Raw genomic sequence first — 22,727 nt, 5'->3', positions numbered from 1 at the left:
AGCTAAGTTTCAATACTGAAATAGAATAGAAAATACCACCCTCAACTTGCCACTGCATTCAGTAGGTCCTTAAAGTATTTTACCAATGCACAGATTATCCCCCAATAAAGGGACACCTACTTACAAAACAGTCACAACAAAGGGTGAATGGAGGGTGTTGCATACTGGTAACATAAATAAAAAAAATACAGTAGCATCAGATTCCCTGTCTGCCCCTTTTAGCTTTAGAAACAAAGCCATAGGTTTTCAATATGTTTTATTTTTCATGTTTTTAAATGTTTTTATTTTTTTATTTTTGTAGCCTGCAAATGAAAAAGCAACTTGGTAGGGTTGTTAAAAGTACATTTTTAGGTAAACTACCCTTTTAATTAGAGACAGTAACTTAATCTAAGACTTCAAACTTCAAGTCCAAAAGGAGGGACAATTTAAGTGTAAGCTGAAACACTCGGTCTTGTATTGGGCTCCCTGAAACTTTATGGCACTTTAGAGTGTATGCCTATGCACAGGGCCTTCCTCACCTTTTTGTACCAGTATTGATTGTGATGTATTTAACTCCATATGTTCTATGTATGTAATTCATATGATTTAGTTGTATAATCACATTAACTTTACAGTGCTACGCAATATGTTGGCGCTATATAAATACATGTTAATAATAATAATAATAATAATAATAATAATAATAATAATAAAAAGCTCTCTCTCTTATAGTGACCAGTTTATGCTTTACCTGCATTCTAGGTTTTCTAGGATTATATCATTATTTAAAGATTATGGACAATAATAATGCGCTAATAACAATAATGGATCTAAATGGAGCACTGGGGTCACATGAAGCTCTTCAAGGATTTTTTTATGATACATCATTCACATTGGTAGCTTCCCCAGTGGAGCTTAAAATCTAAGTTTCCTAACTCCCTATCACATACACACACACACACACTATGGTCCATTTTTTTAGGAGACAATTAACCTGTTACTATGTTTTTGAAGTGTGGAAGGAAACCTGGGTACTCAAAGGAGAACCATGGAGACACATGGAGAACAGATAAACTATTTTCAGATACAGAATCTGATGATCTGCATAATTAGAACCCAAACTACAGGATGAATAAAGCTTAGCCTTTTTTCCTATTTATTCTTCTCTAGTTGAAGCTGAAGTGCATGTGTGTAATGTGTGTAACACCAATCTTGCGCAGTCTTCTAATATTACTAATTAACAGAGTGCTGTTTAGGCAGTGAAGAGACATACGGAGGGAGCTAATCAGACACTAACTGCAGGCTTATGCTCCACATCCTATAGGCAGTTTTGCCAGCTGTCAGCAATTTTAATTTTACTGACAGTCAGTAAAACAAAGGCAATAGTTATACATCATTTAAAATGATATTCCCATTACATAATTACGCTTTATTTTTATAATCCCACTAATGTTTTTACAAAAGCATTATATTTTTTGCCCAGTTTTCATACACTTTTAAAGTTCAGTGGTTTTGCTTTCTTGGTTATATTTGTTTTTTCTAGTCCTCTTCCCAAGTTAAGTCTATCGCAGGCATGTCCAAGCATTAGTACTGTAAATGTGTAAGAGACTAACAAATAAAACAAATGGTTTTGCCAAACTGTAGGCTGGTATGTCTCACCCATGAATGGACTCCTTAAAAGCATCACATAAATCTAGGCTTGGCAAAAATGAATTGATAAGGATCTTGTTCTTTAAACATAACCCTTCACCATGCGACCTTAAAATATATGAAAGGTATGTACTGGTAGCATGGTTACCTTCTTCATTTATTCTAGCCTTCTCTCTGATAGTAAGGGCTCCAATGCAACTTCTACTGAATTGTAAGAAGCATTATTGTCACATAAGTGGACTGCTTTAATAGCAAGTATTGATGGGTGAATCTGACCTGTTGACCCAAAAATACACAAAAACGGTGAAAATTCGACTAAATGCATTGAAGTCTATGGGTAACAACATTTTTTTTGACGTGTAACAAATTGCTGGATAAAGTTTTGACGTGAAACAATTTTTTTCACCCATTACAGTCTATGGACGTCATTTTCTAAATATCAGCGAGACACACATAAACGAATAGACTGCATGTCAGAAAGAGACACATTTATAGGGATTCACTGACCACCTTAATACCTGTAATATAAACTTCTAATGTGTACGCATGAACATGGGGGTACAGCTGGAGCTATAGCAGTTGGCAGAGGCTCACCAAGGACAGATATGGGATCCTTATTGGAAGCAAAACCAGCCTATTGGGTTTATTTAATGTTTACACTATCTTCCAGCAGACTTAGGGCTCTTACTGACGAGCGGTTGTAGCTGCGCTGCCCTGCGTTTGGCTTTTCTGCGTTCAACCGCAGGGGGCGCAGGAATAGACGCATTAGGTTTTTTCAATGGGGTTGTACTCACACAGGCGCGTGTAGGCGCAGAACGCAGGAAAAATGCAGCATGTTGCGTCTCAACCTGCGTTCGGCGCCTACACATGCCTGTGTGAGTACAGCCCCATAAAAAAAAAACCTAATGCGTCTATTCCTGCGCTCCCCTGCGGATGAACGCAGAAAAACGGAACGCAGGGGAACGCAGCTACAACCACTCGTCAGTAAGAGCATAAAGATCCAAAAAAAACCCAGGTCCCAAACATTCTGAATAACAGGTCCCATACCTGTACTTTATTCCTCATCTGCATTTCTATTTTGCTTTTTCTGATTACTATACTGGCATCTATGAAGGTAGCTAGTTTAGGCACTGCACCTTCTGTGTAATTAACAGCATAGCCTCAGTGCAGTTACATTATAGACAACATATGTGCTATTCTCTTGGCTATTTCTAAAATCCAGGCAGTGTGCGCTAAATTATCCCCCCTTTTTTTCGTGAAATGTGCCTTAAAAATATTTATGATCTTTCTTTAGGCTGTTGACATGTTCATTTGTGCGAGCCATGTGTTACACGCGTATTGCCTTGCACGCTGTTATCTTTAGATACCCCTCCAAATGTTTAACACTACTGTTCTTTCCAACACACTCTGCCTAGAGGTTGTGCCTCAATTTGGTCTATTGTCCTGGAATTCTCAGAGGGATAGTTGAGAGGTAGGGGTCCTGTTGGTAACCAAATTAGAAAGGCAGCGAGCTCATTTTCCCCTTTAGCAGAAGGCAGCTCCTGGTTAGTGGTGTTAGGTTACTCTCATTTTTTGTTGCTTTGCCTCTTGCTACCTTCCCCTCCTCCCATGCTTGGGTCTATCTCACCCACCTCCCAGCACAGCCCCTCCTAACAAAACATATCCACTTTTGGAAAGTAGCTGGAGGGGGACTATCCACTGGATCCTTGAATAGGCAGAATACATTAAAGCACTGCTGATGCTGAAGAAAGAACAATGCCGTTTGTGGCCTGCCATCCATGACGGCATCCCAAGCTCCACCCAGGCCATAAGGATTTAAAGTTAATAGAAACCCCTTTAATAGTGTAAAGAACATCTGAAGTGTCTCACTCATCAGAATACACTTGTTCATTTTTCAGTCCATTTCTGCAGCCACCCCAGGCTAAATCTGATCAGTGTTGAACCAGTGAGCCCTGACCGACTAGTTCTTTAAAAAAAGAAGCAAATAAAATAAAAATATTTGCTTAATGATTCAACTAATTACTAGAAAATATTTCACAAACACCAATATGTTGTGTGTGTGTGTGTGTATATATAATTATTATTAACATTTATTTATATAGCGCCAGCATATTTCGCAGCACTGTAAAGTAAATGTGTTTATACAACTAATTAATTAAACACATTGATTACATACATAGAACATATGGAGTTACATACATCACAACCAATACTGGTACAAAAGGCGAGGAAGGCCCTATGCAAAGGAGCTTGGAGTTCTTATTTTTGACTAATACATTATTTCTTTGCAAGACCTGTGAGTGCGAGCCTCCTTCTGTTATATATATATATATATATATATATATATATATATATATATATATATATATATATATATATATATATATATATATATTTAAAGTTATTTCTAGAGTTTATTTATTCTTTTTAGGTGAGAACTCTGCCATCTAACTTAAATTAAAGTGGAAGAGCACCATTAGGTATTTGGCCAATCACTGATAATAAGAAGAATTCCTGATAACCTCAGCACCGTTTTGCACAATCTCTTTTCAATTTGAAAGGTAACACTTATGGAGTGAAGGGAATAATTTATTCAGCGTCTAGTTTCTTCCATGGTAAGCGATTTCGCTGGTCCCCTTCTCCCTGACATTAATGGGGCCACAGAATGCACGCGGCTTTTTACAGAATGATCCAAGGGCATGAAATATTCAGCACTGCAATAACCAGCATATAAACCCACTCATATCTTATATATGTATTATAAATAGGCTTGGAAGGGAGGTTGCTACTGTGTTATTAAGGGTAACTAAGGCTTGGTTAACTGCAATGCCCCCCCCCCTTGTACTGTAGGGAAACCTTGAATGATAACATAAATCCAGTACCATTACAATTCCATGAGCTGAAATATAAACGATAGTAGGATAACTAACATTAGCTGCCATTTACAAGGCTGTTTTTTTAATAGGCAGAAGGAGCTGCTCAGTCATTAAGGGACTGAACTCGGGGAATCATGGGTTCAAATCCTGGTCAATTTCTAATGGGTGTGGAAAGTTACTGTGCCTCAGAAAACGTGGACTGAAGGAAAGTACCTTTCTCTCTCTCTATATATATATATATATATATATATATATATATATATCTATATATATATATCTATATATATATCTATATATATATATATATGTTGTAACAAAAAAAAAACCGCAGTCACAGGACTTCAAAAGAAAGAAAGAGTCTTCCTGAGGACGGCTAGAGTTGTAGCCGAAACGTCGGATTAATAAATCACAGCCTTTGCGGCTTTCTTTTGAAGTCCTGTGAGTGCGGTTTTTTTTGTTACAATATATTACTATTTGTTTACCAGCACCTGGGCAGTTACTGACAGGGAAGGTGTGCACCTCTTTGGACTTTTTATATATATATATATATATATATGTATATATATATATATATATATATATATATATATATATATATATATATATATATATATATATATATATATAAAGCCATTGGTTGCCGCCACTCACCTCCGTCATTCGATCATTTCGCCGGGTGCTAAACCAATTCAATATAAAATCCAAAAATAAAAGGAAGCACTCACGGCATAAAGGTTGTTAGTAGTCCTTTACTGAATCATATAAACATCTAAGCGTTTCGGTACCTCAAGGGACCTGATGACGGTCCCTTGAGGTACCGAAACGCGTAGATGTTTATATGATTCAGTAAAGGACTACTAACAACCTTTATGCCGTGAGTGCTTCCTTTTATTTTTGGACAATATATATATATATATATATATATATATATATATATATATATATATATTACCAGACATACGATTGTAAGCTCCGTATGTGTCTATTAATTAAAATTATACTGGAGAGTGGAGACAGTTCTTGTCCTCATCTAAATTGGATCTGTCCAACTGGATACCTGGTGGCCATCCAATATGTATTAATGATCCCCCATTATGGATTAAAAATTCAACCGTACTTTCTCTGCTAACTTCAACGATGCTCATGGGTGCAGCTGGAATTTGCAGTAATGGAATGGGGCCCTAAGATCTTTTTTGCAGGGGGCCAAGGTAGAAAGGCAAAAGAAAGTTAAGTTATGCCACTGGCCCCATTCTGACCAATAAAATAACTCCACTGTCACATCTTGAATTTTTTTGTTAAAGTGCATTATGTGTGTAATGTACTCTGCCAATTGCATGGCAAGAGTTGCAAAGTACTTCTCTATACCAGCTAGAGCTGCTAGATACAGGCAGGAATTCTGTTAGCAAAAGTTGGACTGTGTCTTGTTTCAGCCTAAACTACTGTGTAACCATGTAACCGATTTACAATAAATATGGATCAAATAATACGTTGATGTATTACACCTTGAGGCACCTTGAGCTCTGAGAAGCCACTTAGTCTGCACTAAACACTAATTGCAATTACAACAGGAGCCAGAGTAAAAGAAGAGGGGGCCCTGGCAATGCCTGAAGTTTGGGTCCCCCACCTGAGGGAAGCTGAATTATATATATATGTTGCAGTCAAATGTGGGAGTTGCAGTTTTACAACAAATGAAAGACTGAGCCTGAAGCCTTGGAATCTCTGATGTATATATTGAACATGTCTAACAGAACATTTCTAAATTTCTGTACCACATTAACCTTTGTACTTTTTCACTACATTTCCCCCCAAGTGTCTCTTCTGATATTGGGTGCCAGGCCCATAATCTGTGGATTGGGGCTGCTGTAAAATGCCATAACCAGTCTTTATTTTATTGGGCCCATGGGGGCTGTTCGGGCCTCTGTATAAATGAAATGTCAGGGATTATTTTGATTCTCAGTTCAGACCTGTAAGTACCCTTTCTGAACAACCTCAGAATTGTTTATTATTGGTAAATGAAAGCCATTCTATATGTATAGAGCACGTAGATGACATAAAATGGGACTCATCACTGAAATTTAATATTTTGGTTAATTTGTTTATTTGTGGTACCTGATCTGGACAACTTTGGTTGGGCCTGTGTGCAGGGCTCTCACCCCAGAGCTTCTCACTAGTTATGGGCGAATCTGTGCCGTTTCGCTTTGATGAAAACTTTGCGAATTTACAACAAAATTTGCGAAACACGAAAAATTCATGAAACGCATTGAAGTCAGTGTCAATTTTTATACGTGCGACTATTCGGTCCAAATGCATTAAAGTCAATGGGCATGCACGGGACAATTTGTTTTTTGATGCGCCGCATTTTTTCGTCTGCGAATTGTTGCCACAGTTTCGCAAATGAATTTGCTTTCGGTGAAACGCGGAAATTCGCAGCAAATTCGTGTCTGGAGAATTTATTCCATCATCACTACTTCTCACTAGCCACAGCTAAAAATCTAAAGTTATCAGAAGCAGTGGGAGCTCAGCAGCAGCACCCAGCACCCTCCCTCCTCCCCACCCTCCTCCTCCCCTTCTCTCATTCCACTCTCCCTTCTTTGTAAGCCCTGCCGCTATCCCTCCACCTCTGGCCAAGCGCTATTCATTCTCCTCATTGGCCAGATAACATCTCAACACTTTTCCTTCCCATGTGCCGCCTTTAGGACACCAGTAGCAGCAGAAGCAGCAGAGGCAGCGGCGGCGGCGCACAGATGATCGCACTGTAGCGCTGAAGGAAGGGACGCGCGCTTTGAACGCTTGATTGGTCACTTTTTCCCCCCTGCTGGCTAATATAGTTTTGGAAGGAGTGAATTGCTGAAGGGATGTGCTAAGGGGGAGGGGAAGCAGGGGGATGCCCTAGCAGAGATTCCAGCCCTGGCAGGCTGCTGTCACACACGCTCTCCCTCTGTAGTCTCATATAATGTATTGAGTGCCGCTCTCGCTCCGCTTCCCATTGCCGGTGCCCTGCCCTGCGCTCTCAGTCTGGATTACTCCAACCGCCCGGGCAAAGCAGTATGTTCCTGCGAGCACAAGGTAAGCACAGCGCTTGGATAAGGCAATTCTAGTGATCTGATGGTCCGGGCTGCACACTGAGCTTATCCAGCTGCGACTTAATCGCCTCTCTGCCCCAATGGGGGGTAGCAACGCCTTGCAGCCTAATGGCACCACGATAAGGGTTAATAGTAAGGGTGGCATCATTTATTTACCCAAATCAACAACAGGCTTTCTGCTTCTCCCATTCAGATCTACAGGACTTTAAACACTGCTGATCTAATGCCATTCATTGCATGGAAGATCCAGATTACTTTTAGTGCATTACTGGAAGTTTTTAATCATTGTTTATGGTTATGTCTGTTTAGTTATATTGCCCCATTGAGCTTGCAATCACTCTGTACTGCCGTCTGCCTGTGTGTGTGTGTTGTTCCCCAAAACAGTGTTGAACAGTTGGGTATCCAGCCTGGAATGTGTTTGTCCCCATCCATTATTATCAGCTAAAGAGACCAAGGGGGCATTATCAGCACCACCAAAACCTGATACAATTGCAGGGCATGGGGCGGTGATGAAGTTGTGCATTTGCAATACAAAGCTGACTCTACTGGGGAGCATCATTGGGAACAGTGAATGGATTTTTTTTATGCTGTGTTTGCAAGAAGAGAGATGTGGCCATTGTAGGACAGTAAAAATCCAAAAAGCTTGTGCCTAATGCATTGGATTTCTGTTCAGCTGGATAAACAGTATGAGGCAGCAGGCTTTGCACAATATCTCAGTCTGATTAGTGTAACTCCTGGGAAGCCACACGGGATGATGACGGCCAATTGGAGAGATAAGGCAATGCAGATGTTTCTGTAGGGAGATAACACTTTCAAGGCAAGTATTTAACTTACTGCCCTGATTATAATACAGATACAATTAAAAAAAAATGACAAACTACGTATAGAACCTGTACATTTGTTTGTTATGTTCACTTCCAGTGTTATGAGACTTCTGTAGGGCATGTTACTGTCAATTAATGGCAACATTATAGTTGGTTTGGCTTAGATTGATTGCATTTGTGATGAATAAATGCAGTCAGTAACAAATGCCCCTGAATCACTAGGAAACTGCATCTTAATCTCTGGTGTTTAATCGCTGGTGCCTTTCTACATGTTAGTGCAGTGACTGCAGAAGTAATAAGGAGACATCTTTCCACATACAATGGGTGCTGAGCAAATCTGTTTGAATAGAGCCCTGCACACGAGCAAAGGAAGGCTTTTAGTAAACTCCTTACAAATTCCTTTTCCAGGCTGCATTTCTTTCAAGAATTCCTCTTGTGTGGATCAGTGAAATGGCTTAACCAGTTTTATGGCCGAATATCACATGGAGCCTCACACAGCCCTGAGAGGGAGAAACCTCATTGTGACTCCACAAAACAATAGACGACTGCCCAGCTTTCTGCAGCTGAAAAGTTGTGCGTTCACAAGTCTTGCATGTTACCCAGTTAGGAACAGAGGTCAAAAACTGGTGACCGTTTTCATAGTGAATTTAATCTGAAAGGGAGCAGAAGTAATAAAAAATGAGTGTCTTCATATAATACTTTTAAAACCATTCCTTTATACCTAATTATTCTGAACTGGTTAAATTTACTGATACTACGATAAGAATTATGATGTCTACATTTTGAATAGGTGTATGTGTGTGTGTGTATATATATATATATATACATATATATACATAGATTTCTCTCATTCACAGTTTAAGCTCAGTTCAATTGCCTTAGAATGTGTTTGCCCAATAGGCAGATTACTATCTAGCAGTAGATCTAGAGCTGATGACCAGTAGATCACAGAAACCCAACATTGTCCACAAACAGTTCTATTAGATCAGCCAACTTGCTACTTTCCATTATTCGGGATTTAAAACATTGCTCTCAGAAGTGGGCTTTATTCATTTAAATACAACACCATCTGCTTTCATTTAGTGCAATGCAATATGGTAACGTACCATAACACCTCTCAGGTGCTAGACCCTGAAAATTGCATGGAGTGCAACTCAACTGGGCACCCCTGCTTTAGGAGCCAGACTGGGATAGAATAGTCAGTTAGTTAGTTAGGTAGTTAGTTAGTTAGTTAGTCAGTTAGGTAGTTAGTTAGTTAGGTAGTTAGTAAGTTAGCAGGATTTTATTATTGGAATGTGCAGAAATGTAATGTTAAGAATGTGGGTGCAAACATGAAGGTTTGCAGTATGCAGAATTGAGTGGTGGAATATTTATAACAGATCTGTAAATGTACTTAGGTGAGAATGGTTTTAACATGTGGGATAGTAATAATAAGCGTGATATAAATTACTTGAATCTGCAGGAGGCAATGATTAGAATGAGTGGAATGGAATACAGGTATGGGACCTATTATGCAGAATGTGCTGGACCTGGGGTTTTCCAGATAATGGATCTTTCCATAACTTGGATCTTCATACCTAAAGGAGCATATTCATTCTGCTGTGTTAAACGAAAGTCGCTGAAAAAATGCTGTAAAAAGCAGTGTAAAATAAATGGCAAATTTATCAAGGTTCGTTTTATTTTACGCCATGCGAATGTGAGATTTGTCGTTGTTATTTTAAACTGCTTCTGGGGGAAAAAATGCAATAAAAAAAAGAACGTTTTTTTTTTACACAGCAAAGTCTGGTGATGCGTGGTGAATTATCCCACTGTTTTTTTTACATCACATTATAAATATACCTCTAATTCTACTAGAACATCATGTAAACATTTAATAAACCGAATAGGCAGGTTTCGTTTCCAATAAAGCAGAGTGAGTCGGTGTCATGGATTCGGAGTCAGAAGCAGTTTTGGGTATCTGGAGTCGAAGTTGCCAAAAATGTACTGGCTCCGAATAGCTTTTAAATACAAGCACTGAAAATAATCAAATCAGATTTAAGAGCTTCTATAAAAGAGGGTATGGCAGAAGCAATTTTGTTTCTAAGAACAATATTGTAGTTAATTTTGGATAATATTTAGCAGCCAGGTTCAATTAATATATAAGTTGTTTTAGGTTTATGTAGTTTAACTTTGATTTTGCTTTAGACTTACCAAAGGATTTGGTTTATATTTTTGAGCTTTGGATGTGATAAAATGCCTTGTATGTTTTGAACTTCTTTCAGTCAACATGGAAGTTACATTACACAGTAACACAAAAAAATTAAAGTTATTAACATATAATATACTGTTAGCATGCACTGGTAAAAGCTGTGTGTTTGCTTCAGAAAGACTACTATAGTTTATATAAACAAGATGCGGTGTAGCCATGGGGACAGCCTTTCAAGCTGGAAAAAGGGGAAAAATGCACTGGTTACATAGCACATAACTGATAAGCCATTTCTAATACATTGGTGTTTTATCTGTTATCTGCTATGTTACCTGTGTCTTTTTGTCCAGCAGCTTGAATGGCTACCCCATTGCTACACAGCAGCTTGTTTATATATAAACAAAAGTAGTATTTCTGAAACAAACACACAGTTTTTACTGCAGGGCAACAATAAATGTTAATTACTTTGATACACTTTTGGTTTTTGGTGTTACTGTTCCTATAAAACAGAGGAGTCGGAGGTACCATAAACTGAGGAGTCCTAGTCGAAGTCGATGGATTTATGTACCAACTCCACAGCCCTGCAATAGAAATTAATTATAACTTGGTTGGGATCAAGTACAAGGTTCTGTTTTATTATTACAGACAGTTTAAAAATTTCTGGATTATTTGCATTATTTGGATAAAATGGAGTCTTTCCATAATTTATAGCTCCCTGGATAATGGGTTCCTGGATAACGGATCCAATACCTGTGGTTTCAAAGTGCAATGTGTTGGCTATTATGGTATGAGTTTCCAGACAGAATGCTGAGAATTTACAGGTTGTAATATTGATCATGAGACAATAGGACACTTAGGGCAGAGACACACATGAAGATTCGGGGAGATTTAGTCGCCTGGCAATAAATCGCTTCTTCTTCGGACGACTAATCTCCCCAAAAAGCCTTTCCTGCTGCTAGAATCAATATAACCGGCGAGATGGTACTCAGATCGCTTCTTTTTCCGAAGTTTATCCGTGAGTCAACTTCGGGCAACTTTGGAAAATGAAGAGCTCTGAGTGCCATCCCGCAGGCGATTTCGATTCTAGCCTGCAGAAAGGCTTTTCGGATCTCCCCAAATCTTCGCATGTGTCTCTGCCCTTAGGGTGGTGAGAATATGTGAGGTAAATGCTAATGCAGCATGGGATAGAATGCTGTGAATGTGTATGATAGAATAGATAGCATGAGTGTTATAAAATAATGAAAGTGTTGTATATAGTGTTGAGGAATAAACTAGCTGAGTAAAGATGGGCTGCAATCGTTATACTGAGTAAGTCTGCTGAAAAGGAAAAGAGCAGGACCATTCATGGTGAACAGATGGCAGGAGTAAGAACCAGGAAATCCACAGAAGTAACTCAGGAACTAGGGAGGGAATCAGGAACCAGGTAGGGACCCAAGAACCAGGCAGGAACCAGGTAGGGACCCAGGAATAGGAAAGCAGCAAAAGGCAGGCTTATATAGATAGCTGATAGGTAGATTATTTTGACACTTTCTTTAATGGGATTGGAGTCTGAAACTGTGGCAAAGAGGAAGCAGAGAATGCTTATTTAGCTACTAGTAACAAAAAGACCTAAAATACAGGCTAAAATGACCAATGTTCAACCAGATCATCAAACAGTCCAGGGTTTGAATCCAGACTGGACTTGACAGAAGATAAGTGGGTGTGAATTTGCAGAATATATGGTAAAACATGGGTTAGAATGTGCACATTTTCATGGCACAAATTTAAATAATAATAATAATGACTAAAGCATTTGTATAATAATGGGGATTTCTAGGGTAGAATGATTAGAATGCCTGGGATTGAGTCAGAGGAATGTGTTGGTTGAATGGTTAAAATAAGTGGTACAGAAGCATGAGAATGTTCTGGTTAGATTGGCAAAAAGTAGTGGGATAGAATGGCTGAATATGCAAGCCAGAATAGTCAGAGTAAGTAGGATAGGATAATTAGAAAAGCTCAGTTGACCAGTATATACTAGGTATAACTACTGTATGCTAATGTGTTTATACTTCATTGCAAGCATTCAGTTCACTCGTAACTCAGAGAACATTTGTACCTTTCATATGTTTACATTATTATGATTCATACATTACAATGTACATTAACTGAACAATATGAGGGAAGAAGATCATACAAGAAGATCATACAAGCACAAATGTTCCTAGTAGCTTGCAATGTTCAGAAAAAGAGCACAACATATCATCATAAAATATAAGTATTCTGAAGAAGGTGACTTGTAGCTCTTTTCTTTTAACCATTTCTTCCCAGTGTTACCCTTTGGTGGTTTAGCCTGACAAGTGTGCAACCCAGAGCGACACAGATGGAGTTAAATCACATGTTCTGGATAATCCTTGTTGATAAACTGCAGGGTTGCGTAAGCTGAACCAGGCAAAATAAAGCATTCTTGTCTTTTCCAAAAATGCATAATTAGCCATGAAAGGGGAAAAAAAACGAGAAACGAGATCTGAACTGAGTTAAAACACAAATATTTTTTTTCTTTTATGGAGGAAAACCATATATAATTACAATGTGCCAGGCTTGTGAGTCTGGAAGAAATCACTTTTCTCCAGGGAGAGCTTGTGTTTCATATTAACTCTCCAATTATTGCACACATGGTGAAATCTATTTATATCAGGGCCTATTATATGGGTCCTGTTGGAATTCTGTAGCACTGTGTCACCGAGATTACGCAGATTCCACACCTCCTGCTGAATTATTTGATGTGAGCGATGGTCAGAATGATAATTCCCCTTTCCTTCCCCCCGAGACTGCACAGCAAGCAATCACAAATCAATATTTTCATAACTTCTCCCTTGCAGCGTTTTGGTGGCACCGCTTTGATAGTGTAAAAATCATTATGCAGCCAGTTCCACCAGAATGACTTTGCTCTTTTTTTATACAACAGATGCTGTAACCAGCTGAGCTGTTCTCTTCAGAAAGCTGAAAAAAAATTAGGCTGACTTAATCGCTATTGAAAGGTGAAATGTACATATTGACAAAGAAACTGAAGAAAATACATTGTTTATCTGGGAAGTGTGTAAATAGGTGCTCTACATGGTTACATATCTAGCTGTATGAGTGCTATAATAAGCGCACACTGTTACATCCACTCATTAAGTGAAGTTGATGATCTTTAACTGATTTGGCCAAATCCAATTCATTGGTCACAGGATCACAATGGGATCCACTGGGAGAGAACTGTATCAGTGCACTGATGTAGTTATTTTCCTGGGTGTCAGAGGACTCCTGCAATACAATTCAAATGCCAATTCAATCTACAGTGGTTGGATCAGGAATTCCAGGCTCTTTATCCATGGGATATCCAACCTGTGACCCTCCTTGTGGTTTGGAAGGGCCACTCCCATAATCCCCATCTGATATATTATATATTTTTGTCCTATTTTCTACAACCCCACCCTCCTTGGAGCTCCCCTCTTGGGAAAAAAAATAGTGTCTTTTTTTCCCTAAACTCTAACCTTTCCCTAAAAAATACATACATTTAGGGCAGAGACACATGGGAACATTTGTGGAGATTTAGTCGCCTGGCAACTAATCAGCTCTTCTTCGGGCGACTAATCTCCTCGAATACCCCGCTGGGTAGAATCGAAATCACCAGCAGGATGGCACTCAGAGCGCTATGTTTTCCGAAGTCGCCCAAAGTTTCCTTGTGAGGCAACTTCGGAAAAAGGAAACGATCCGAGGCCCCCAGGCTAGCAATTGGATCATACTGCCAGCCTATGCAGTCACATTATGGAGTAAAACACACCAACATGCCAACATAGTCCTACAGTCCTATTTCATAATCTGAACAATAGATGTCTGTCCAATTTCAGACAGAAATCCATTGGACAGGCTGTCAGGAAGGTCCCATACACAGGCCTATAAGCTGCCGACTAAAGGGGATGCTAAGCTAACTTTTATTGGCCAGTGTATGGCCAGTTTAACTTTGATAATAAAGGTTTCATTTAATATTTAAATGATTGCAGCTACGTTTGTATACTGGCTATTAAACACGGGTTTGTCTGCTTTCTTACAGCCATGTCATTCTAGCTTAGCCTCACCTAAAGATAGATATATATATATATATATATATATATATATATATATATATATATATATATATATATATGTGTGTGTGTGTGTGTGTGTGTGTGTGTGTATATATATACAGATATAGAACAGTTATCTGGACACCCGTTATCCAGAAAGCTCTGAATTACAGGAAGGATGTCTCCTATAGACTCTACTTTATCCAAATAATACAATTTTTTAAAAGTTATTTCCTGTTTCTCTGTAATAATAACAACTCAGTAGCTTGTGCCAAACTAAGATATAATTAATCCTTAGTAAAGGCAAAACAAGCCTATTGGGTTTAAATAAAGTCCAACATTCAATTTGCCTGGGTGCAAATGAAATAAACAAAATATTAAAAATAATAGCATTGCACTTTGCAGTTCAAAAAAGGACAAAATTTATTGATGAAAAAATTATAATATTCCTTGAAACTAAGGGGACACTTGGCCTTTTTTTTTACATCCATAATTGCACAAAAATAAATTTCCAGCCCTCATTAACTGTGCAAGGGGGTGTGCGTAAAAGGGGCAGCCGGGTGACTATTTTAGATAGTACACATTGTCAGCTGAGCCTGCGCTTGATGAATGAAATGTGTAATGCAAATATAACAGGCTGTGGGATTATATACTGAAGCTGATAATATATACAATGTTGCCAAAAACTTCCTGTCTGCTTGGACCAAATGTTTATTATACTGTTGAATGAAGACTTCTGTATTAATTTGCTACAGATACAGAGGCCATTACCTCCCCCCACAAAAAAAAATGTATTGTATTATTATCTGTGGGGCTTTTTAGCCATGTTTTTTAATTAATTAATGAAACCATAATCCTTTAGAAGAGTCCTAAAAGAAGAGTTGTTGGGAAGTGGGAACTGATTCAGTTACATAAGATTGTGTGAATTCCGCTGGGAAGGAGACTGCCTTTTCACTCAAACTGCTTAGAAATGTAAAAACATTCCAAAAGTTTTAACTTCGTACCTTGGGATCTTTTTGCTCTGCTTTGGTATTTATCCAGAATGCAGTGCACTGCCTATTAATTGTGCTGTTGGAAATCCTGTAAAAACCTGAATTTCTGAAAGCAGTCCGTGCATTTTTCAGATGTCTGTTCCACTAGATCGGTAGCAAGGATAATAATAAATAGTGTGCGGTATGTTTTACAAAGGCTAATGTTGTGCTTTTTTTGTGGTTGAATTGATGTGTAATTGGTAATTAGGTGTTTGCAAACTCACACATATACATATGCTCAAGCAAAGAGGTGTAATTAGTGTAATTAGAATAAGATGTCTCTTTAAATCCAGATATGTACCAAATCTACATTGTGTGTGTGGCTAATTAGCAGTTAATGTAGACGCAGGCTGCCTACTGCACTGGTTTCTATGCAGGCATATGGTATGGATCTAAATGATGTTTCTCTTTGCAGCATGAAAATATTATATTAAAAGGTAATTCTAACATATAATCCACACAAACAAATGAAAACAATTTATAGGAGTGTAGACATGGTGTTGGTTTAATGAAAGGGCTGTTTTGAACTGAAAGGTGAAGTGGGTTTAATACGTTCTACACACCTAGTGGGTTAAGACCTCCTTTACAGCTTTGTTTGTAGATTACCCACTTCATTTTCCTTGCTGCATTCTCTCTCTCTCTATTGTAACCCATATACTTCCATCATTAAGTTTGTGTATTGGTAAAAATGGGTCCCTGCCTTTAATGTATAAGAGAAAGTGAATAGTGGGTATGATATGCACTCAGGCAGGGCTGTGGTTGGACATTGCTACTCAGCTACCATCTGATGTGCAAGTGTTTTTGTGGATGAGCTTTTTTATGTGGACAACAGAGGCAAGATCAGAAAACGGATCTGATTATTATTAAGGGCAAGACATGTTTATAAAGTTCCAACGTATTCCTCTGAGCTGTACAATAGAAAGGAAGATACATTTACAAATAACATGCAAGTAGTGACGTACAGGAGGTAAAAAAATGCCTGACTCCTTAGAGCTTGCAATCTAAAAGGAGAAAGGTGCCTGAGCTCATAAGCAAATAACCAATAAAACCTACAGTATAAGCAAAAAGTAGGAAAAAATATAATGATTAATTATACTAACACAGGGGTACAAATAAAATAAATAATAGATTTGGAAAAAAGAATTTATTGACAACATAAGAATCAGCAGCAATGACTGGCTAGTTGAGAAGGTTAGCGCTATTAAAGTGATACTGACACTACACATTTTCTTTTCAAAATATTAATCTGCATTAAAAGTTACCTATAGGTCACACTGCTTTTGTAAGTAATTGTTCCTAAACCTGACTGTTTTGCCAACCTGACTGTCCCTTCTCAACATGTCAGTTAGAGTTTCTAATGCTAACGGACTCCTGCTGCACAGATATGGCAGCCCCCTCATACAGGGACAGAGGGGATCAGATGGGTAATGTAAAAGCATCTGTAAATACTTTTATGGCAAAATGATGGATAGAATTCGAAGACAATGTTATGATAAATAATAAAATATACAAGTTTCAGTGAGTCATGTGACATGAATGACATCAATTAGCTCCGATTATAACCAATGACATCATTAAGCACCGTGTATCAGGATATAATGTACAGGATGTTCATGGCTCTTGTGTATTATAATGGAATAAATAGCACACAATATACACACAACTTTATCTGCTGCTGGCTTAAAAGATAAACAAGGTAACAAAACAGGAAATTGTGTAGTAATAGTTTCAGGTGCTGGCGACTGGGTTTTCTATGCTTTGCTGTCATCTCCCGGCTCTGTATGCTCTATATTCTGTATGCTCTATATTCTGTATGCTCTATATTCTGTATGCTCTGTATTCTGTATGCTCTGTATTCTGTATGCTCTGTATTCTGTATGCTCTATATTCTGTATGCTCTATATTCTGTATGCTCTATATTCTGTATGCTCTATATTCTGTATGCTCTATATTCTGTATGCTCTATATTCTGTATGCTCTATATTCTGTATGCTCTGTATTCTGTATGCTCTGTATTCTGTATGCTCTATATTCTGTATGCTCTATATTCTGTATGCTCTATATTCTGTATGCTCTATATTCTGTATGCTCTATATTCTGTATGCTCTATATTCTGTATGCTCTATATTCTGTATGCTCTATATTCTGTATGCTCTGTATTCTGTATGCTCTGTATTCTGTATGCTCTGTATTCTGTATGCTCTGTATTCTGTATGCTCTGTATTCTGTATGCTCTGTATTCTGTATGCTCTGTATTCTGTATGCTCTGTATTCTGTATGCTCTATATTCTGTATGCTCTATATTCTGTATGCTCTGTATTCTGTATGCTCTGTATTCTGTATGCTCTATATTCTGTATGCTCTATATTCTGTATGCTCTATATTCTGTATGCTCTATATTCTGTATGCTCTATATTCTGTATGCTCTATATTCTGTATGCTGCGAGCTGAAAGGCTGCACAAGTGAAAGCTGACTTGTCAGTTGGACTTTTCCTCCAAGGAGGAAAATGGTATAATAGCAAATTACATGCAGCCTCTCCCAAGGGTGTAGAGCAGAACCAACAAGTCTTAGAAATAAATGTGTGCTCACCGAGGAGATAATAATAAGATGGAGGATTGGTTTTTCATTATAAAAGGGCAGTTGTCGAAATCTAATCCCAGTCTCCAGCTAGTCCTTCTGCCTAAAGATGGCCATATACGTGCAGATATAGCCTTGGTATTGGACAAACGATGGTCCGTGCCGACTTGCCACTATCCATTCAGATCAAATAAAGTAGTAAAAGGAACAAATGGAACAAATCAGACAATAACCTGCCTGTGACAGCATTCGTACCAAAGTTATGCCCGACAAATTCTAGTGACAAGCTCCCTTTGATATCGTCAGATCGGCAATACATGCAGAGGTATTATCGTTAGCAACAGTAATCTTTTAATCTGTCAAACGACCAATCTCCATGGTAAGAAAAATGTTGGGACTCTCCACACATGGTCTGAAAATCGTACAAATCGAGGATTCTTACAATTTTATCTGCACGTCTATGGCCACCTTAACGTTAGGATGCTTTTCATATGTTTAAATATAATCTTCTATGCCTTTGTGCTGTTAAAATAAGGCTGTTTCATTACATGCATTCCTAAAAATGTTCCTGTACATACTGGACAGGGTGCTAAATGCTACATGAAAATGGCAGCAATTAAAATGTCTGTACCAAAATGTCTTTAACATTCCCTACTCAAAAACCAAAATAACATTTTGCCTAATGAAAAAACTTTTCAATGTATATTTCTATTTCTTCGTAACTGTCATTGTGAATTTCAGCTCTTACACACGGACACTTTTACCTGCGCTCCCCTGCATTGCGCTTTCTTCCGTTCAGCCGCAGGGGAGCGCTGGAGAAGACACACTCAATTATTGTGAAGGGGGCTGTACTCACACAGACACATGTAAGCTCCAAACGCAGGTGGGACGCAGCATGTTGCATTTCACCTGCGTTCGGAGCATACATGTGTCTGTGTGAGTACAGCCCCCTTCACAATAATTGAGTTTGTCTACTCCTGCGCTCCCCTGCGGCTGAACGGAAGAAAGCGCAACGCAATGGATCGCAGGTAAAACCGTCCGTGTGTAAGAGCCCTTAAAACTTCTCTGCTCAGGTGGTTCTGACTTTTGAAACAATGTACCAGTAGCCACCTGGGAACAAATGTGAGAAGAACGCAAGGCTGACTTCTGATTACATTGGTTCAAGACGCAGAAGTACAGACGGGTGCTGGCAAATAAATCTGAGACCATTAAAAAGTCATATGAATGTATAATGGGTTGTTGATTGGAACAATGTAATTTCTCCTACCGCACACCTGTAGTTCACCAATCCTGCAACTGGTGGTGAGTTTCTTCCGTTGACCCGGCCGGGTCCCTTAGCAACGTATGTGTATAGAAAAAGGATCCGCACACACTCTGATTAATGCAGTCGGGAGTATCCCCTTGGTGGCTAAATAAAAAGGGGATACTCCCCAACTGCATTAATCAGAGTGTGTGCAGATCCGTTTTCTATACACATATGTTGCTGATTGGAACGACATTTTCTTTAAGTAGGTAAAATGTCATTTTTGGGTGTACATGCCTTTGCGAAGAAACCTTTGCGAGATTGAATTTTTCAACAAGTTGTGCAACGAAAATGATGCCTATAGGCTCCAATGGGTAAAAAAACAAACAGACTTCAATGCATTTTGGCAAATTTTCGACGGAGCAAAATGGGTCATATTCACATATCAGTAATCTTCTTATTCTGCATACTATTTGTTATCATATTGATTTTTATGGTTTATTGTGAAAACCAAATAAAATATTTCAAACCACATATCAGTAGACTCGCCTGTGGTAGAGCAGATTTATCGTGGGTGACTAATTTCAACATGTGCCATAGCCCTAACTATGCGCATTTCCACCCTTCTGTTACATCACAGTCATTTGAATCAGTTTGGTGTGTTGTGATCCTGCAATGCTTTCCAGTGAAGCGGCATGGCATCTCCAAATCCACACGACACAAAAGCAGTAGTAAAAGCGGCTTCGCACAGGCAGTTCATCATCTTTTTTTCGTTTCTCCAGTCCCAAGAGTGAGTGGAAGAATCCAGCACATTGCATGCGTTTTTACTGTTTTATGTCCAGTCTTCTTTATTGATGTCTGGGAATGCAAAATCCTTACTGAGAAGAATGCTGTAATATTTCCCAGTATGGTTAGAGGCACAGAAGTAAAAGGTTAGTCTAAGGCCTGAATCTTGGATTGGGTGCAGGGAATGTGAGAGTACACTGGTGCTAGCAAAGGGTGATGGGTGCTGCAGTTGAAAACTAACTGAAGACAAAGAACTATTATAAAAGCAATTAATATGTGTGAATAGGAGGTAAAGTTCCTAATTGATTGCATCAATGCAGCTATGGAGTAAGATTCCCAATCAGAGGTGTATATGTTAAGCGCCAAGGGCTGGTTTTTTCCTGGTGTCCTGCCGGCCCAGTCTGACCCTAACTGACAGCAGACAAATAGAGCTGGAGGGCACAATAGAAACATTCCTTATAGCAGTAGTTGTCTGACTTCTATACCATCATGTATTATTGTAAAGTTACTTGTTAAGGTTAACAGCTCCCCCAAATCCTCTGTGCTTGGCTATAGGAATTATCTGCAGCTATCTACATGTAGCAGGGCAAATTGATTCATTTGTGGGACAGTCTGTGCAACAATGTATACTTCATGTGTATAGCTCTGATATAATGTGCTACTGGTGCCATTTTGCCTGGCTATCCAGCCCCTACCCAGAAAAGGGATAAAAGTGTGGCACAATGTCCTTTCTTTGCTTTGCCTCTGCAGACAGCTGTTGCTCTGCACCCCGTACAGACAGCTCTACTGAGCCCACATCTGAGTAATGATAGTTAATGAGGAGCTTTTGTGCTGCTCTCTAAAAGACTTGCATTCACTCAGCGTTAAGAATAACCCGAGACAGGGACTCAAAGCAGCAGTCTGGACTCATTTTACTTTCATTTTCCACATCAGCGGGTAGCAGTCATTGGTTAGGCAGGGCTAGAATTTGGGGTTGAGGGAGCTTGGGCAATAGAAAAAGGTAGGCTCCAAAACTGTAGAATAATACATTTGTCACCTCCCCATAGACACCACCATAAACCCAAAAAAACCCTACATAAACCCATTGTGGCAGTGGTGCCTGCCCTACTCTGCTTCTCCTACTCTACACTGCCTCTGCATGCCATACTCTGCCTGTGGGACATGAGCCTCAAGGGGGTTTGTTTTAGGGGTTTGTTAGCAAACAAAATAGTTGTTAGGGGGACCCTAAAGTGTTTAATCATGTGCTGAGGGTTACTGTGCTATCCACAGGGGAGGAGGAGTCATATAGATTTAAGTGTATGTCTTAATATACTTTTCTCACATATGAGAGATGAGTAATAGCTGAACCATTTGATTTTTTGTTGTGCTACCACCATTAATGGTATAGTCTTAAAAGTTCTTGTGATAACACGGGGTTGGTTTAAAGTGGGTGTGGTTTAAAAACTGGGAGTGGTCAACACTGACTTCCATTATTGTTCCTTCAACCCAGTAAAATTTCGGCCCTTGCATTTGCCTAGTACAGTGCAGTTAAAATGATATAAGCTAATATCTGATTGGTTGGTATTAGGTAATTGGCTGTGGCTTTAGGAAGCCCGTGGCACTCCCAGCTGCTTGCATTTCCCATTATCATGAGTGGACTTTAGCCTAAACTAGGAGCTACTGTATGTAGAACAGGTTCTGCCACATGAAACTTGCGCCAACTGGCAGTAGCCAATAGCTTTAATCAGTTTAGTGCACTTAGAATAATGAGTACCATTGATTGGTTGTTATGGTGTAAATCTGACACATGAAAATAAATGTGATAGGTTAAGAGCATGATTTACAGAGCAGGGCCTTCCAATTGACGATGGAGAAAGGCACAATGGGTGCAAACAGACCCCTGATTAAAACCCAGTTCCGTGTTAGTTCTTGGAGGCCTCATACATGCCAGGAGTGAATCATTATCATCCAAATGACATGGGACTTAGCTGGCATGTCTGGTGCAAAAGCCAACAGTAGTGACATGTCATAGGCCTACATCTTAGCACACATAATGATTTGACATGTTTTGCCCTATATCTGCTTTTCCCACACTCATAACTAAGAAACAAATTGCCCCAAACCACCATCTTTGTTTGATATCAATGGGAATCATGTAAAAACTGTGGCATGTGTTATTTTCACACGATTCTTGCTCCTAAGACACAATTGTTCGCTGGGTGGGTGTTCTCTAACACTCAAAGCCATTTTCAAGTACAGTGATTAAACCCAGTACCGCGCCAGCGGCCCATGTATATCTGCATTTGTAGTTTAGGCATGAAAGCCTTACCTGTAAAAATAAACACAGGATGGAAAAACCTTAGATCTCGAAATTTAAATTACCGCATGGCCTGTTAAATGTCACATGAGCCATGTTCCTTCTTTC

The 22,727-nt window shown here is 38.9% G+C and overlaps 1 protein-coding gene across 2 annotated transcripts in view; it reads left to right on the top strand.

Annotated features, from left to right (window-relative positions):
- The first annotated feature begins 7,104 nt into the window (after positions 1-7,104).
- LOC108708614 (fidgetin) overlaps positions 7,105-22,727 on the top strand; it is a 66,461-nt gene continuing 50,838 nt past the window's right edge. For both annotated transcript variants that reach the window (XM_018247502.2, XM_018247503.2), the window contains exon 1: positions 7,105-7,571. In XM_018247502.2, the coding sequence (XP_018102991.1) occupies positions 7,553-7,571 (19 nt within the window). In that variant the 5' untranslated portion in view covers positions 7,105-7,552. The remainder of the gene's footprint in view (positions 7,572-22,727) is intronic.

This window comes from Xenopus laevis, chromosome 2L (assembly GCF_017654675.1).
Source record: "Xenopus laevis strain J_2021 chromosome 2L, Xenopus_laevis_v10.1, whole genome shotgun sequence".
In the NCBI taxonomy this organism is placed as follows: Eukaryota; Metazoa; Chordata; class Amphibia; order Anura; family Pipidae; genus Xenopus; species Xenopus laevis.
The sequence above is the reverse complement of the archived record's forward strand: the minus strand, read 5'-3'. Positions and strand labels throughout refer to the sequence as shown.